The sequence below is a fragment of the Lytechinus pictus genome, chromosome 18 (assembly GCF_037042905.1).
Source record: "Lytechinus pictus isolate F3 Inbred chromosome 18, Lp3.0, whole genome shotgun sequence".
Taxonomy (NCBI): domain Eukaryota; kingdom Metazoa; phylum Echinodermata; class Echinoidea; order Temnopleuroida; family Toxopneustidae; genus Lytechinus; species Lytechinus pictus.
This window is the reverse complement of record NC_087262.1, coordinates 9,920,094-9,938,628: the sequence shown is the minus strand read 5'-3', so window position 1 is coordinate 9,938,628 and position 18,535 is coordinate 9,920,094. Positions and strand designations below refer to the sequence as shown.

At 37.7% G+C, this 18,535-nt stretch overlaps 1 protein-coding gene across 3 annotated transcripts in view; it reads left to right on the top strand.

Moving 5' to 3' along the window:
* LOC129281548 (WD repeat and FYVE domain-containing protein 3-like) overlaps positions 1 to 18,535 on the top strand; it is a 104,312-nt gene that overhangs the window by 13,800 nt on the left and 71,977 nt on the right. For all 3 annotated transcript variants that reach the window (XM_064113589.1, XM_064113588.1, XM_064113587.1), the window contains exons 9-23: positions 343 to 518; positions 1,110 to 1,211; positions 3,757 to 3,950; positions 5,928 to 6,066; positions 7,264 to 7,364; positions 8,408 to 8,550; positions 11,011 to 11,097; positions 11,599 to 11,899; positions 12,548 to 12,762; positions 13,069 to 13,508; positions 14,022 to 14,243; positions 14,797 to 14,975; positions 15,651 to 15,879; positions 16,589 to 16,740; positions 17,883 to 17,994. In XM_064113589.1, coding sequence (XP_063969659.1) covers positions 343 to 518; positions 1,110 to 1,211; positions 3,757 to 3,950; positions 5,928 to 6,066; positions 7,264 to 7,364; positions 8,408 to 8,550; positions 11,011 to 11,097; positions 11,599 to 11,899; positions 12,548 to 12,762; positions 13,069 to 13,508; positions 14,022 to 14,243; positions 14,797 to 14,975; positions 15,651 to 15,879; positions 16,589 to 16,740; positions 17,883 to 17,994 — 2,792 coding nt within the window. The remainder of the gene's footprint in view (positions 1 to 342; positions 519 to 1,109; positions 1,212 to 3,756; positions 3,951 to 5,927; positions 6,067 to 7,263; positions 7,365 to 8,407; positions 8,551 to 11,010; positions 11,098 to 11,598; positions 11,900 to 12,547; positions 12,763 to 13,068; positions 13,509 to 14,021; positions 14,244 to 14,796; positions 14,976 to 15,650; positions 15,880 to 16,588; positions 16,741 to 17,882; positions 17,995 to 18,535) is intronic.

The following is an 18,535-nucleotide window of genomic DNA, read 5'->3' as shown; positions in this document are numbered from 1 at the left end:
GTTTGTCGTTTTTAATCTCAACTTTGTCCCGTACAAGGAACTGATCAGTATCGGCTTGCTTTGGAAGGCTTGCTTTGGTACCTGGCAGGTGAGTTGTAGATATTTTAATCCTTGAATTAAGGGCTGAACTTAAAATTGGAACCAGTTTACGTCACTGTAGACAATTATATTTCTCCTACCCTCCCTGTAGTTGGTGTATACTTTTACAAATGTTTGATCATGAATGATAATTTATTATATATATATTATGTTTGTTTTGGTGGCCATCCATATGACATTACTGAGTTCTCCGTGCAGTATCTAGACACTTGTAAAAACCATTCAATTTCTATATCAATACAGCTGTGTGGAATGCTGCATCAAGTCCGTTAACAGCCTCCTGAGGCTGGTCCGTCACAGTGCAATCTACAAAGATGTCTTCCGAGAGGTGGGGCTCTTGGAGGTCATGGTCACATGTCTGCATCGCTATGCGACGCTCCTCAAGGACAACCAATCAGAGAACCACGGTTATACATACAGTGAGTCAGAAAAAAACAACATTTGCTTATTTTTGGGGGTCACTTTTCACAACCTGCTGCCCAAATCTGTCAAAGTAAGATAGAAATTCTGATTGAATTTGGAATTGAAATTGGAATCATAATTATAAATTTGAATTGTAATATGAATTTGAATTTGAAATTTGGATTTGAATTTGGATTTGGATCTGAATTTGAATTTGAATTTGAATTGGAAATTTGAATCAATATCAAAATCTGAAATCTTAGTTTGAAAGTTAGATTATGGTATTATTTGCATTTGAAACCAGAATTTGAGAATTTTGTAATTTGATATGAATTGATTTGAATTGGTTTTGGAATGCAAACTGGAATGACTATTTATTTGATTTGGTATTGGAATCTGAATATCAACTGGAATTCAATTGGTATAGGAATTCAATTGGTATAGGAATTCAATTGGTATAGGAATTCAATTGGTATAGGAATTTTATTTGTATAGAAATTTTAAGCTATTCAAGTTGAAATTTTAATGCTTCTTACCGTTTGCATTGAAATCAAATCAAATTCTAGTGTATTCTGTTATACATTCATCTTTTTTCCCCTTTTGTATAGGTCCTAAAGCTGAAGTTCACATTCCAGAAGATCAACAGAATCTAGCCTTTCTAGTAATGGAGGCGTTCACACTTTTACTACATGATAATAATGCCAATGCTAGTAAGTTCATGATATTGACAATATTATATCATACCTGCCAACCATTCCGATTTTGGCGGAATTATACCGATTTTTATACCTCCATTCCGAATTCCGAATTTTAAAACCAAAATTCTGATTTTTGGGTTAATCAATATAGTGTCGAAATTATTGAAACGGCTGTATGATGCGACTAACGCATGCACGGCTCACATCAAGATGCGACTAACGCATAAACGACTGGAGCGCACGGCTACGCAAATTCGCTAGTTTTGCACAGAGAGCGACGTTAAACGGCGCGCAAACACTGCTAAGTGCGCAGTTCCATTGCAAATGCATGTGAAAATAACGAGCGTACACGCTACGGCCGCACTTAGCGTTGACTTCCGGAAAAAAATGGCGGCTGACACCGGCTCGCGAAAGTGTCAGTTTTTAGTGAGGACATGTTTTCATAATCCACGAACATCGGAAAAACCGTGAAAAATACACTTTTTTAGACCCCTTGTTTCCTAACTACGATGTTAAAAATTACCGGTGGTGATATTTTTGACGCGAAATATGGTGATTTAGGTAAGAAAATTTCACCTTTTATTTGAGGTTTTGCCCATGTCGCCGGAAGATTTTGTAGTGTGGGAGTGAGTCAGTGAATGTGCAGTGTATGTCTAGTGTGTTTGGTGATTTCAGTGGTACATTGCCGAGCTTCTGCGCTGCCTGCATGCTGCAGCTGCCGAACGGCTGCACACCATACCCCCGCGCCGCCTGGCCAGCCGCGCACCGACGCTACTCTAAGTTAGATCTATCCTAACGCAATTTTAACATTGATCTGTACTTTATTTTTTTGAATAGTTGTCAAATTTTTGAGGAAGAAAGGAGATTATCAAATTTCGATCTCAAGTTGAGCCTTCGGAGCCGAACGCCAAATCTACTTGCTTCGCTTGCCTAAGCTCCCGGCGCCCGCCGAGTTGCTGCGCCTCAGCCTCCCCGTCTTACATGTAGCTCACCGGCGCACCGCAAGTGCGGGTCGGGCGCATGCAGCCGTTTAGTTTCGGCTCCGTTTTTGTCATGGCTGAAAATCTGCTCTCTTATACCAACAAGCACTTATCCAATTTAGGTTTTGTCCTCAGTCAGTAACCCCTGTGCGGTGAAATAACATGAATATGATTGTCAATGTTTGGCTTATTTTCTCTTGATATAGGCTGGATAAATGTTTGATTTTTTGGCACGTCAGTTTTTCATACAGTAAGTTAGGCCCAACTTAGATCTAAATTCATCATAAAAATAGGCCTATGCCTTGGCCCATAACTCAATTGAATAAGTGAAATTAATTTTTTCTAATTAAAAAGAGAATCTGTGGAGATGAAGATCTGCATCAATCTCACTTTCCACCAATAGAGGGCTCTCAAAAATATATTCAAAATTAAAGTTTTTGAGAGCTCTGGTGAACAAGAAAAATTCATAGATTTAAATGAAAACAAATCACACCTGCATGAAACTGAGTGTTTTTTTTGTCACAAAAGTGATACATGTATTTAAAGACCTTCTTTTAATTGACAATAGATATTAAATTACATAAAGGTAGATTATGAGGGTATATTTGCTTTAAAAAGTGTAGCTACTCTTACATGCTGAAAATGGAAAGAGCCCCTAGGCCTACCGTTAAAACGGGCTGGACACCCACTCGGTGCCCTCGTAGTATTGATACTGATTTTTTATTATCAAAGGTTGGCAGGTATGTTATATGTTCATAGAGTAGGTTATTTATAGAATGTTTACACTATTTTTTACACGATAATAATCCCAATGCTAGTATGTTCATGATAATATTAAATGTTCATATACATGTAGTAGGGTGTAGGCGTTCACACTTACAAGAAAATAATCACAATGCTAGTAAGTTCATGATAATATTAAATGTTCATATAGTAAGGTTATTTATAGAAGTATTCACACTCACTATGCAATTATGATAACAATGCTTAGCAACTTAGGAAATACATGAGGGCGACGGATGATTTCACACTCATGGCAGCCCAAATCACCCTTAAAATTACCCCCAAAAGCATGCTTTGTGGTGGCCCCAAGATTTGTACCAAACAATATCCAAGATTAGAAAATAAATGTTCGAACTTTGGCAGAAGAATGATATTTGCTTTTACTCTACAATTTTACCCCTTACAGTAGCCCTTCGAATGAAAGAAATAGCCCCCAAAATTCTGAAATCGCCCCAATGTGGAAAAAAAAAATAGCCCCTATATAATAAAAAATATTTCCTACCCTGGATGCTAGTAAGTTAATGATAATATTAAATGTTCATATAGTAGGGTATTTATAGATGTGTTCACACTGCTCAGAATGTTGCATCATGGGTAAGGATCCTAGCCAGATTTTAGTAGTTTAGGACCTGAGGGGGTGATATATGAGGCTCTTGGTTCGTTACTGCATTAAAGTATTGTCTGATTCTAATTAAATTTTTATATCCAAAGCACACATGTTTTGTTAAGTTTTTCATCCATGACACTTGTTTCTTTCGATAAACCATTTTCAAATTGGATTCTTTTCTCTCCAGCTGTATTCCGGGAGAGCGGGGGAGCTCGATGCGTCCACAATCTGGTCCCCTACATCCAGTGCAGACAGCAAGCTTTAGCAATCGTTCAGCAGCTCGTACTCTCCAAGGAAGGCGACGACGACATGGGAACGTTGCTCGGGGTGATGCAATCTTCGGATATCAGGGCCATTACGCTTAAGATCGATATATTACAGGTAATTTAGCAGATGATCATAGGAAAACATACGCTTTTGACTTATTATCTGAATTGCATTCACATTTGATTATGTGAATGTGAACGGGGGGGGGGGTGGTCTTGGATTTAATACCCCTTTCACAAACCCATCCTCCAATTATCCGCCTAAGAGTAATGCGGATAATTCAATAAAAATTGCATTCACAAACTCCGAAAATAATCCGCACTATTTTTTTACGAGCGCCCGACCTGAAAAGGCGGATAATTGTCATGACAACTGCACACGTCCCCTCCGATGGGGTTGTGTTGGAAAAGGGTGACCTTTTGTGACCGCACCATGGCAATTATCCGCATTACTTTGGAAATGCGTTCACAAAGCCAAAATCTGGTCCCGATGCTGCTATTATGCGGATAATTGCAGCACTGAAATAATGCGGATAACTCTGGTCCTGCTCCGATTATACAGTGTACAACCAAATTATGCGGATAGTATCCGCATAATTGGGTTTGTGAAAGGGGTATAATTTGTTGTTGGCCTCATCTGAATTAGAATTGGACTGATTTTTTTTAATTTATGTATTTATTATATAATCAAGAACAAATTACAATATTTACAAGTGATCAGAAATATCAATGAGACAAACCCAATAACAATAAACAAAAAGGGCAAAAAAAATAGTGATTCATCTAAATACAATGTACATGGAGGATTTGAATTTTTATTTCAATGAGTATTACACTATGCAAGGGAACTGGATTAGAACAGAGATTGATATTTGGGATAGGCATTTGAATTGGATTTGAAAACTGTATTGGAAAGAGTAAACTTTGCAATGGAACTGGATTGAATTAGTGATTGAAACATGAATCAAAACTTTAAATTGAATTCAACTGGTATAGGATATGGGATTTTATATTATGTAAGTGAATTTACATTGAAGTTAAAAGACCATATCAGAAGCCAAAACAATTATATATTATTGGAAAGCTGTGGACAATCAGAATACAACAATGCAGGTTTCATGCATTTTCACTGCTTACCATCTAGGAAAGCAGTGAATCTCTCATCTGTATTAAGAGACATTTAGACACATTTTTATTCCAATTCTAGTGTCAAATCTACTTTCCCTGTTATCATATTTTTTGCACGATTGCAGTAATAATTGAATAAGTGTGCCTCCATTCATGGTTTGCCACAAAAGGAGAAGAATTGACAGAGAAAACACAAATGCTTTTGGCCAAAGTCAGAAATATTATATATCATGGGATACAATGAATACGTTAGCATGTACATGTAATAGTATCTGAAAGATAATGTACATATTTTTGTATATGTGCCCATTGTCCTAGAAAGCAGGTTAGATTTCTGCCAGGAGAATCTGCACTTTATATCTTGCATGTTCAGTTCATATTGATCAGCCAATATTTGATATTAGTATTAGACATCTGAGCAGGGCAACTTTTATACATTATTGCCTGCTTAAGACTTGGATCAAGTGGTCAGTCAATAAGTTTCCATTTGTTTAACCACGGACAATTTATTGTCCGCTCAGGAAAGTCTGAGAAAATGCGTGGAAATGTAGTGGGCAATAAGGCAGAGCCAACATCCGGGTATTCTACACGTTTTTGTACGCGCCCTTGAACCGCGCAGTGCTGTACGTCAAGTTGAATGCACTGGATACTGCGTCCCCAGGCCAGGGACGCGTCATGTCAATTACGTCACAATGGTAAAGTTCAAAGGCCCGGTCTACTCTACATAGATTCCCATTCTTAAATTGTAAAATATCTAAATTTTCACAAATTTTGCTCTAGTGTCTGATTTGGTTAATAATAGCATTATTGACTTGCCTGGGGGCGAAAGGACATATATCACCCTCAATAAAATTGATATCACCCTCGTCTACAACTCGGGCGATAGAAATAGAGTTTGGGCGATATATATCGTATCGCCCCGAGGCCAGTCAATATTGCTTTATTATTGCCCCCTTTCTTGCAGTCTCTTGTGTATGTACTTCGGGAGAGCAGTCGATCAAGGACAATGTTCAGGAAAGTGGGTGGATTCCTCAACCTAATCTCAGTACTAGTATCTGTGGAAGAATGCTTAGAAGATCCTATCAAGGAACCTTGGAATTCAGGTGGGAGCACTAGATGTGGTGGTGGTGGTTGTGGTTGTAGTTGTAATGGTGGTGGTAGTGGTGGCGTTGATGATCATGGTATTGGCTGTATTTGAACATGTTACACTGATCCTACGGAGTCTCCATTAGCTTCCGATAAAGGCTCGCATTTTGTTTAAATTCCTCACTCTTGTTTTTAAATGCGTTAATGAGAAGACCCCTGCTTATCTCAGTGATTTCATTCAGAAATATCAACCCAGTCAAAATCTTTGTTCACAATCAAAGGATCTACTCTCTGAAATATGAGTAAAGTCCAAGACTTTTTCGTGATAGAGCTGTTGGGAAAATGGCACCATGATTGGGGAACAATCTGCCTCGCAATATAAGATCAATTACAGATTCAAATATGTGTCAAAAATATACCTTTTTAGAAGCACATGTATGTATTTAATATCCCAATAGAAAACAATAATTCTTCTACTCGCATAGAGACTATTTATATGGTATTATGTGTCTCTAAGAACTGCTTATTATTATTATGATCTGTGTTAGTGATGAATTGTGGTAGTTGTAGTGCTTGTTGTGGTGGTATTTGTGTTTGTTGTGGTGGATGGAGTGATAGTGGTAATGGTTGTGTTGCTTGTTACTTGATATGGTGTTGGTAGTAGTATGGAAGGTAGTGGTGGTTTTGGCGATACTGATTATCTGTGGTTGAATACTTACAGTGCCCAATTAAAGGGCCTTTGAATGTGGTTGAGATTAAACAGATACAGAACTAGCCACCAGTTTCAATGTTTGTTTCATATTCAGTTCCCATGAACCAAATATTTGTATTCATTAATGTCTTGTTTCAAATACTGTCAGCAACAATGGAGAGGTGGGAGGGGGTGTTTCTTGTAAAAGATCGAACCCTTTTCAAGGAGATGATATGATGTGGTGTTGATGGTACTGGTTGAACCTGTGTAAGTGATGAATATTTTAGTTGTAGTGCTTGTTGAATGCTTACAGTGCCCAATTAAAGTGCCTTTGAATGTGGTTGAGATTAAACGGAGACAGCACTTACCACCACATTCAATGTTTGTTTCATTTTCAATTCCCATGTACCAAATATTTGGACTCATTCGGACTCTGATAGCAGCAATGGGGGGGGGGGTCCTTAAAGTTCTTGCCATTTTCAAGGAAATTAACCACCAATTTTAATGTTTGTTTAATTTTCAGTTCCCACAGACCAAATATTTGGACTCATTCATGTAGTGTTTCAAACACTGACAGCAGCAATGAGACATGAACCAGCTAATGCCAAATTCTTTGCCACAGAGGTAAGTAAACACAAGATCTTGGGCCCATCTTAAAAAGGAGTTACGATCGATCTGATTAATCGCAACTATGGGAAGCCAGCACAACCAACATCTTGAATACATAAATCTGTTCAAATTTGCTAGTCTCATGTATGCATAATTATCTTGACAAATATGGTTGGTGTTTCATAAAGCTGTTTGTAAGTTACGAGTGTCTTAAATAATGACTGGTGATCCTTTCTTGTAGTTAATGATATTTACCATTAAATGTTCATTGGTGATTATCTAGCACAGAAGAAGGGTTTACCAGTCATTCTTAAAGTCGCTCTTAACTTACAAACATCTTTGTGAAACACCCACCCTATTTCCATTCGTGTTGATTTAGTTCCTGAGAAAAGGATATCAGTCTTTCGTAAAGTCGCTGGTAACTAATGAAGCACCCACCAGTATGTTGGTTGAAGAATTATGACATTGCTGGCTTCCCATAGTTGAGATTGATTGGATCAATCACAACTCTTTGAGAGAGGGAAGCCAGGAGAACATTTCATCCACATTTATAATAACATATTATGTTATGCAGGGCCCACTGGAAGAACAGCTTACAGCTGAAGTGGCTATTTACCCTGGGTAAATAGGATTTATCATTTATCATCGATGAGCTGTTGGATTTGACAACTTTCTTTGGAAATGTGATAGCTGGGAAGCACAGTTCATTTGCTTATTGTCAGATAAACCATACTTTGTGGGATAAAAATTTGAGGAGTCCCTTCATGAAACGCTCACCTGGGGGTGTTCACAAGTATAAATTTGACTTAAAGGATTTCACTTAAATTCTTGTGTACAAGATAAGTGATTTAAAAAGTTGTGCGGTTTGCTTATCAAATGAATAATATGATGCATTTTTGTGTTTCTTCAACAAAATATCTAAGTACCTCTGTCACATGTAGTACATGCCTATGATTCGAAACTCTTGATTGTTTTTCTTCGTAGGTTGCTCCTTGAGTTATTCAATGAATTTTAAGACATCAAATAAATGAGTTGGTTATTTTCCTTTTCCTGAATAGATCCAATATGAGAGATTGACCAATGCAGTACGGTCATTAGGCTGCTTCTCCAAAGCGACCGAGCTGACCAATTATCCAGAAAATGGACGTCTGTCTCTGAATTCAACGGAATCAGGCTTCTCTGATCTATTCAATATTAAAGGGTGAGATCAAGAGTTGTCCAGTGATTCTAAAATACCCCTTTGAATTCACAAAGATGGCTCAAATTGAACTTATGCATTATGGAGCTTCAAGGATGCCACTTTTCAGACTAAAGTCTGAACTATACATATTTCTGGCCAAAGAAAACACCCTTTATTATATGATATCTCAACTTTTTAATCATTTCTAAGTGACATCCTTGGAGTTTTCATGATATAAATTATTTTTATTTAGCATATACACTTGGAAAACTTCTCTGATGTATTCAATATTAAAAGGTACATGTACTGTAAAAACAAAAATTGTCGAGTATTTCTAACATAGTTATTTTTACTATGGTGATAGGCGTCATTCGAAATGTCCACTGCTTAAAATTTCTGACTGGCTCTAATTGCCCCATTGACAATGAAAATGATATGGAAATTGTATTCTTAAAATCATTTGAAAACGTAGTTGATTATGCATGAGAGAGCTGGCTGCTGTATGAAGCTTGTTGGTCTATCCAGATTTTCTTTCAAATTTGCCAATATTTATTGAAGACTATATGTCATACGGATGATACGGCATACCCAGTACGCCGATGATACTATAGTATTCACCAATGGAACAAATTCTGTACAAAATATAATGACTGAGATTAATAGATTTGGAAATATAGCAGGGCCGAAAGTTAATTGGTCTAAATCGAAAATAATGAAGTTAGATGAAAATATAGAGTTAAATGACCTAGAATGCACGGTCGATCCAGTAAAATGTCTTGGAATATATGTTGGTAAAAACCATGTTGATGTAGAAAAAAGAAATTGGGAAGGGAGACTTGGAAAAGTCGAAAATATACTTAATTTATGGAAAATGAGAAATCTGACTTACTTTGGAAAAATATCTGTCATTAAGATTTTAATAGCATCACAATTTGTTTATGTTGCTTCGGCAGTTCCTGTGCCCGATTACATTTCAAAGGCATTGAATAAAAAAATTATATACATTTTTATGGAATTCCAAAAAAAATAAAGTTAAGAGAAATGTATGTTTAAACAAAGAAATTGATGGTGGATTAAACATGGTTGATATGAAAGCCAAATTTTCATCACTTCGATTAGCATGGATTTATAAATATATGGATGAAATAAAGGGAGCATGGAAAACTCTTTTTACCTATTGGACAAATAAGATTGGTGGTTTTCCATTATGTTTACATTATAATTGTAATAGTGTAGACATTGTTAATTTAGGGAAAAGGTATAATCTACCCTCCTTTATATCGATTTTCTATATGTTTGGGCAAATTTGAGATACCAGAATTTTTTAAAAATTACTGATATTCCTAAACAAGTTTTATGGAATAACAGTAATATAAAAATACAAAATGAAACACTAAATTTTAATAAATGGAGGAAATCTGGTGTATTGATGGTAAATCATGTTATAAAAGAAGGTAAATGGAAAAACCTCAATATGGTATTTTATGATTTTGAAAACAGAAAATTATTATACAATTTTGAACTACAAAAGTTGAAGAAAGCATTTCCCAACACCTGGCTGGAAAATAGATCAAATGCACAACAAAAGGAAATAACGATTATACCTAATCTTATTGAAATATCAAATGGTGATTTAATTGATGTAAATATATTGAAAGCTAGGCATTATTATCATTATTATTTAGAACATAACAAAACAGAAGCATCTTTCTTTATGTTTTGGCAAAATTATTTGGGACTTCAGATAGAAATTAATTGGGACAAAGTCCTGTATTTTAAACTTAGACAAATAAAAGATAACAAGGTTAGAGAATTTAAATTTAAGCTCCTGCATAAAATACTTCCGTCCCAATCAAATTTATTTAAATGGAGTTTAAAAAATGATGATAAATGTAATCTTTGTTTACTTAAGGGAACAATTATGCATATGTTGATAAAATGTGAGAATATAAAACCTCTATGGAAAATGGTAGAAGACACAATTCTTTCTGTTTCTAAAGTACAGGTCTGTGTTAATGAAAATATAGTAATTTTAGGTTGGAATATACAAGAACCGAAATACTGGTTAATTAATATCATTTTGAATTTTACTCAATACACCATTTACAGAAATTATATTGAAACGAGTATGAAAAAAGGTTATTACTTTGTTAATGTAAATAGATTATGGATGAATTTGAAAATGAAACTGAGATGGTATTTAAGTTCAAAATATGTTACCAAAAATAAGAATACAAAAGAAATTGACAGATTGCTGGAACTCATTTATTGATTGATTAATTTGATTACTGTATATACTTTGTGATTTGTAAACTGTATTATAGAGATGTAAATAAAGTCCCTCGAAAGAGGTTTAAAGAGAAACAAAAAATATGTCATACGGATGCTTGTGACTTTATTTGATTACAGAGAACTAAGTAAGCCCTATATCCCTTCATTTGATACAACTGACTGAAACTCATGATTTTTGTTCCATTACAGAGAACTAAGTGCAATACCTATATCCCTCCATTCAGCGTGCAAATTACTTCGATGTATCTATGACGTTGCCATCGATGCGTATGGGAGGTAAGTCTTGCACGTTTATTTGTAATGCTTTTGTAGATTGTACATTGTTCATTTATATTGGGTCAAAGGTTGATTTTTACTCTGCTTCAGTTTTTAGGCATTTGTAAATGTTTTTTTGGTTGCAAATTACTCCATTTCAGAATAGAGTGAAATTTATTGAAAAAATCGTGAATGATATGGCAGATGAATCTCGCACTTATCACTGTATTTGAGGCAGATACTTTGACTCTATATTTTGTCAATTTCAGATTTATATTCATTGTGCTTCAAGAATATGACATGGGCTACCATAACAGCACTATCAATTTTGATGATGAAATATGTATCATTCTCTAAGATCATTTTGTAGAGGCTAAAATCATTTTTTCATTGCATTTTGCCTGAATTAAACTTGGCTACCGATTGTTTAACCAAAAATGAGGACTTCTGTCGTAATTTATCCACCACATATATTTGTTGATACCGGACATTATTTGCTATCATCACACGTTTCTCTTGCAGTAAATCAGCAGAGATGCCGATTCACTCTCCTGCCGTCAGCCGCCACGTCCACGACGCGATCACCCCTCTTCCTACCTCTCCTCCGTCCCCGCGGCATCCATTCTCCGCCCCCACCACGCCCTGTTCGACGGCGGTGTCGCCGGTCCCTGGCCGCACCCCCAGGGGGTCGGTCGGCAGGCTGTCCGGGGTTGGATGGGGTCAGGGCGCCCCCATGCCCACCCACCCTACCATCGTTCATCCTGGTGCTGTGCTATCGCTCATGGATCTGCTGCCCTCTATAGATTCAATTTGCTCAGACAAGGTAAGTCGTATTTTCCTACAATAGAAATTCATCGCTTCATTTGACTACTCTGTATACCTGCCAGCATTGGTGGCGGAGCAGAGGATTATCTTTTGTGTTTGGGGGGGACGCAACAATAGGCGTACCCCCCAAACACAAAAGATAATCCTCTGCTCCGCCGCCAATGCCTGCCAGGCAAAGTTTAAAAAAAATTGCAATAAATGGGGATTTCCAGGGCTCGTTTGAGCATTTTGTGGGCTAAGTCGCCCCCGGCCCCTGTGTATTTTTTTCCTGTACTTGCTCAAACCACATTAGTTTTGAGAGACTGGTAGACAGCAGTGTACTTTAACACCATGCTACCAATTACAGTGTTTTTCTTGTGAAAGAGCCGTGGTGTAGTGGTTCTGACTCTAACCTTGTAAACAGAGGGTCAATTTTCTATTAAAAATGTAATTTGAAGAAAAATCCCAAGTTCTCAAAGACCGCTTCAGATCATCTCTGTAGCTTTGTCCAATGTCACTATTCTTGGCTAGTCATGGTATTGATGGATTTATTTTCCTTGGAGGGTTTTAATTTATGATAAATTATTAGCAAGTCATTTATTCTGCTTGAAAGGATTTTCTGGTAAGTAATTACATTTCAAGAAAATTTCATTTTTGTTGTTGTTAGATCATCCTGGCTCTTCAAACTCACCTGGGAGATGTGATCCAGGACCTCGTGAAGAGCGAACGTAACCAACAGATCATGTGCGAAGCAGGACTTCCTCAAAGACTGCTCCAGATTGGCTCTGTGGCACTGTCCAACGAGGGCCATCCGCTTCATATGCCATTGCAGCACATGCTGGAGAGACTAGCATCACAGGCTTTGGAACCCAAGGACTTGAGGTATGAGAATTTGAAAGGTCTTCATGGATTTGATTTTTTGAAAGATGAAATTCTGATGATGAAAATGTGGACTTGAACATGTACATGAAAGTTGATATTCAATTTGCACTACTGAATACAGAATGTAAGTGTTTCTTTTGTGTTTTTATTGTTCTGCACAGAGCTGTCCAAGTATGTGGGCATTTTAGATACATGTAGGTCTAACAAAGAATGATATTTGTAAATGTTTGCAAGCTTTATATGAATGCTGACAAGTCAGTGAGATTCTAATTTCTGTACAAGTTCATGCCTGACTTTGTCTATTAGGGATTTCCTACGGTTGGGGAAGCCCCTGAACTGTTACCCACTGGAGGGGAACGGAGACCAGGACACCAGTGAGGAGACCAGCCCGACCAAGTCCCTCGACTCCCAGATGTCCACAACCTCCATCAGTCCTCAGACACCTAGCACAGGCAACAGCAACAACCACCATCAAGCGGTTACAGCGGGATCGGGCGCAACGGCCCAAGGGCACGAAGTGCCACTCACCAGGGTCAAGTGCCTGGTGTCTATGACCACGCCTAGGGATGTGAGGCTGGCGACGAGTTCCCTGACGCCGGCATTCGTGGAGTTTGACATGAGCGCTGAAGGGTTTGGATGCCTGTACCTACCCAGTATGGCCCCTCAGGTTTCACCCGCCCAGAGTGTGGTGTCCGTTGGAATGGCCGGTGGTGGGGATGGAACCATCTCAAGTGGGATCGGGTCAGGTGAGTCGGGTGTTTTTATTACACCCTTTACAGCATTCAAAGCTGAGAACTTGCAGTTTGCGACCGACAATTATTTCATGAGATTAACTGGGATGTTTGTTTAATCCCTTCTCATTTTCGTTGGTCTTCCTTTTGCTATTTTGTGACTTTGGATTCCGAAACCAATTGATGTGAGGGGCTATAGCCTCTCTGTGATTGAACCAATCACGTAATTATTGGCATGTGTTAAATAAAGACTATTGAAAGTAGCCTGTGTAAAAATATTGTTCATTTTGACTGAGTGGAATTTGTGCAGTGCCCTTGTAAAGTTTTATCAGTTTCTTTTGGAACCCAGTTTATATGCAAATAATAAAGGCTACTTTATTCTCTGTACTATTCATTGTTATCTCAAAGGGTAAAATATAAAGCTAGCTATTAATAACTCATTGACAATGATAGACACCAGTATTGGTCAGTTAGCTCCATCTTTGAGGAACAGAATCATTTGTATTTGTATGTGTCGTCCATTTTCAGGAGAGCGGTTATTCCCACCCCAGTCCGGGCTTTCATTCTGCGTCTGGTTCTGCGTGGATCGCTACGGTACCTCCGAGACCGACATGCATCCCATCCGTCTCATAACCATCGTACGGAGCGTGGGAAGCGGTGATAATCACCTTGCATGCTTCAGTGTCGGGATCACCGCACACGACAGGAACCTTGTCATCAGCACATCGGAGGACCCCTTCCCAAAACCAGGTATGACCAATTTTGATATGAAAATATGAAAGTAAAATGTACAACTTAAATATATGTATATATAATGCAGCATTGAAACTGCTTGAGAATATAGATGCCATATTTCAGGTCCTTTTACATTTTCAGAGATGGTACATTGTACTTATTTTCCACAAATTTTGCAGGTCCCTTGAAAGAATTTTGTCCTTCTTGCATTGCATGTCTACATCAATCTATGACTGAGGGTGGGTGCGTCAAGGAAACACAAAGGAATGACGTCCTTAAAGAAAATGACACACTATTCCCAGGGGGTCTCAAGCGGTTACATGAAATTTGCTCCGGAGACAATTGCTCCGTGCTTTATTTTGTCTCAGATATAGGGTTAGGGTTGGCGTATGGTTTTATGTTAGGTTTAGGATAGGGTATATTGTTAAATCTAGGGTTGAAGTTGGTTATTCCATTAATGTGTGGAATTTGGAGCGGAGCAATTGTCGCCGGAGTAAATGTCATGGATCCTTCAAGGGGCTTACATATAACATCTCCATTATCACCCATTTGTTGTTATGTTGTTCAGGGTCAGTGGATGCGTCGGAAATCACAGCCAACCACGCATCGGTCGGTATCAAGCTATGGATCCCGGAGCTGGCCCAGGAAGGTCTATGGCATCACCTAGCCGTTACCTTCAACAAGGCCGTCATGAGACACTGCTCGGCGACGGTCTATGTCGATGGTGTCCAACTTCCCATCAAAAAGGTATGGTGAACCAGTTTCTTGTTTTTTTCTACTCTGGAGCTTTCATCTTTTCCTTTGTTTTCTCTCTTTCTTCCTACTTTCCCTTTTATTTTTTCTCTCACCTTTCATCTTAACTTAAAGGGATCGATTCTTTAAGGTTAAAGCTTCAAGGTTTCACCCTTCTCTTATGACGTACTCTTATTTCACTGCTTTAACCTTTCTTCTGTTCTAATACTATCTCTTCTATTCAGGCATCCTTGTCTGCAGGCCTTCAGTTTTAGGTGTGCCTCACTAGCTATTTCATTGTTGAACAGATTGTTGCAATTTTTACTTTGGTAATTAGTTGTTTAAAAAAAAATTGCTGTCTTGCCTACAAAGCAGATGCAAGACATAGGTGTCACTTTTCCGATGACATCAGTGTTGTCGACATTAAATCTTAACCATGGTTAGGTTTTTGAAATATCATCATAAGGACCTATTTCATGAAACTTGGACATAGGGTAATCAAGTGTCACTGATCATTTGGCATGAGTTTCAGGTCATATCATGACGTTCAAAGGTCAAAAGGGTCAATGAACTTCGACCATGCTGTGGTATGAGCATAAATATCCTGCCAAGGTACTTGGAAGATGGCTCGTAACAGATTGGGTTTGTGCGTTATATTTTGTAACCTTCCTCTCTGTCCTTGTACATCAGATGCCGTACATCCAGGTTAACCCCGGGGGCTCCACACCCAACCCAGCCGGCCTGACCACCGTCTACGCCTACGTCGGCACTCCGCCCTCTCTCAAGGCACCCTCCAGGTTGCTATGGAGATTAGGCCCCACCCACCTGTTTGAGGAAACCTTGCAGCCCGTCACGGTGACGGCCCTCTGTCAGCTGGGACCAACCTACGTGGGGAGCTTCCAAGCACCAAGGCAAGAAGGTAAAATAAAAGGCGCCTCTCACTCTTATCACCTCTTACCCTAAACTATTCGATGAGATATTATGTTTGTAATATTACATACTGTATGTAAGACTAATTATATTTGCTTATATAGCACTTAACATCTCTTTATCATAAGTCTATAAGCACTCTTTATTATTATGCAGGGTAGATGTACCATGATTAGAGGAGCTGATATGTGCTCACAGTTTCAAGGAATGAATTCCTGCCAGGTCCCCATTAACCTCACCTGGGTTGAGTGCAGCATGATATGGATGAGATTCTTGCTGAAGGAAATAACGCCATGGCTGGGATCCAAACCCACGACCCTCCGTTTCAAAGTCCGGAGACTAATCCACTGGGCCACGACACTACACGTTAACATTAGAGTTTCAGCTAAAATCCCAATTGTTAATTGAATTAATTTAAAGACATGCCACTGTCAAAACTGACTCCAAACTGCCAAGTGATATATACTGTTTGTCATTGAAAATATAATTTATTTGTGGCTTTATTCCCAGTATTCTTCTTTATAATTTCATAAAAAGTGCCTTGAGCACTCTACAGAGTGGATTTTGCACGATATTTGTCCAATTATTATGATTGTTATTATTGATACTATCATTATTATTATCATCATCATCATCATCCTCATTGTCATCATCATGATTATTATCATTATTATTACTGTCATTATCATTATCCACAGAGTTGAGCCAAGCCAAAGTGGACCTGAATGCCATCGTTATCCCGGAGGATAAGATTGTCTTTGGACTCCATGCCCATGCACTCTCGGTACTCACAGTCTCAAAGATTAGGAAGGCATTCAACAAAGTGGACAGTAAAGCAGTGGCCAAACAGGTACATGTACGAAGAGTAAATTGCCGATTGGCATGTTTTCATATGTTCAGGTAAACGACTTCGGTCACTGAACTGTCGCACTCAATGTTTCCTAAATTCCTTTGTTCCCCTCTCCATCCGCACATACAATTATCTCACCACCTAATTTTCTTTTCTGATCTTTACTACTGAGCGATCTTCTTCACATATCATCTTTACATTTACATCTTTATTGGGAAAACATTAACATTACCCTGAAGAATTTCGCTTGTATTTGTCGCTTTCTAATGCAATTTTGCGTGATTGTTTGTAATTTGTATGCATGTGATATGTGTATGTAATGTTTAATTAAGAATGTTTATAATGTGAGCAAAATTTCCATGTGGACATTAAAATGAAATTGAATTGAATTGAATTGAGTAATAAGCACTTTGTCTCCTACCCATTTGATCCACAAGGACTAATCCCACATTGTCTACAATCCATTTGTCTAATAACCTTTTAATCTACAGTGATTAACTCATAGACTTTTTACAATTCTTTTTTTTTTTTTTTACTAATTTCTATTTAGGATATACCCATTTTGTCAAATATCCAATTGGTCTAACACCATTTAGTCTATATGGTTAGATGAACTGTTTATGAACCAAAAATTTATCTGACGAATTAAAAAAAAATGATAAGAAGATGAAGTGGAAATTAGTCCAAACTAATAATAAACTGAATGGGTTTAGCCCTTGTGGTATTAAGACTATCTGAGAATCATGTAGGCCAACTGCATGTCCCTCTAGATTCTTACTTTTTGGTTACACTTTATCTGCAGATTTGATTTGCCTGTTAAAAAAAAAGAAGCAAAATATAGTAGGTACAGTTAATTAACTGTGTTCATATAAAAATGTTTTAAAGGGTCTGAATGGTGATACATATATTTGCTATTTGATATGTAGCCCCATGTAGTATATTATACGGCTCAATCATGGAAATACTGTATGACTATATTTACAGTTTGTTATAAATGTTTGAAACATGTCTAACAGGGATTTTGTTTTCATTTTGTATTTGCACTTCATTAGTAAAGGATTGCTTCTCAAAGCCTTTGAGCGCTTGTTTGCAAAGAGAGAAAACATTACATTAAATTATTCCATTGTTGTGCTTCGTTTCAGTTGAATCTATCCGGTCACGACAATGCCACGCCCATCAGGATATTACATAACTCGGCTGGTCACCTGACCGGGCCTGGACGGTCATTTGGTGCAGTACTCATGGGTGAATTAGGTAAGCATCTGTGTCACATAATGAAATAATAGAAATAGCCATTTATATAGCGCCATATATCTCGAATCTTCTATTTGGAGGGGCACAAGAAGAAAAGAAAAAAATGAAAGGTTGGATGAGGGCCATAGTGCTAAGAGCTGATAATGCTGGAAAAGATAAGACTTTACTTTAGATTTCAATGTCTCTAGTGTTGATATATTTCTTTAATTTAATGGCAATTTATTCCAAAGAGAAGATGCTGAGGCAAATAAAGCCTATTCACTCATGTTTTTGTGGTCATGCAAATTTTATATTGAAGTTAAATGATTATTTTTTTGAAATAATCTCTTGCGATTTTTATTTAAAGGAGAATGAAACTCTTGGAGCAAGTTAGCTTTTGTGAAAGCAGAAAAATCAAAGAATAAGATCAACAAAACTTTGAGAAAAATAGGACTAGCAATCAAAGAGTTATGAGCATTTGAATGTCGAGATCACTAAAGCTATTGAGATTCTCCCATTGGCAATGTGACCAAGATCTGTGATGTCACACACGTACAACTCT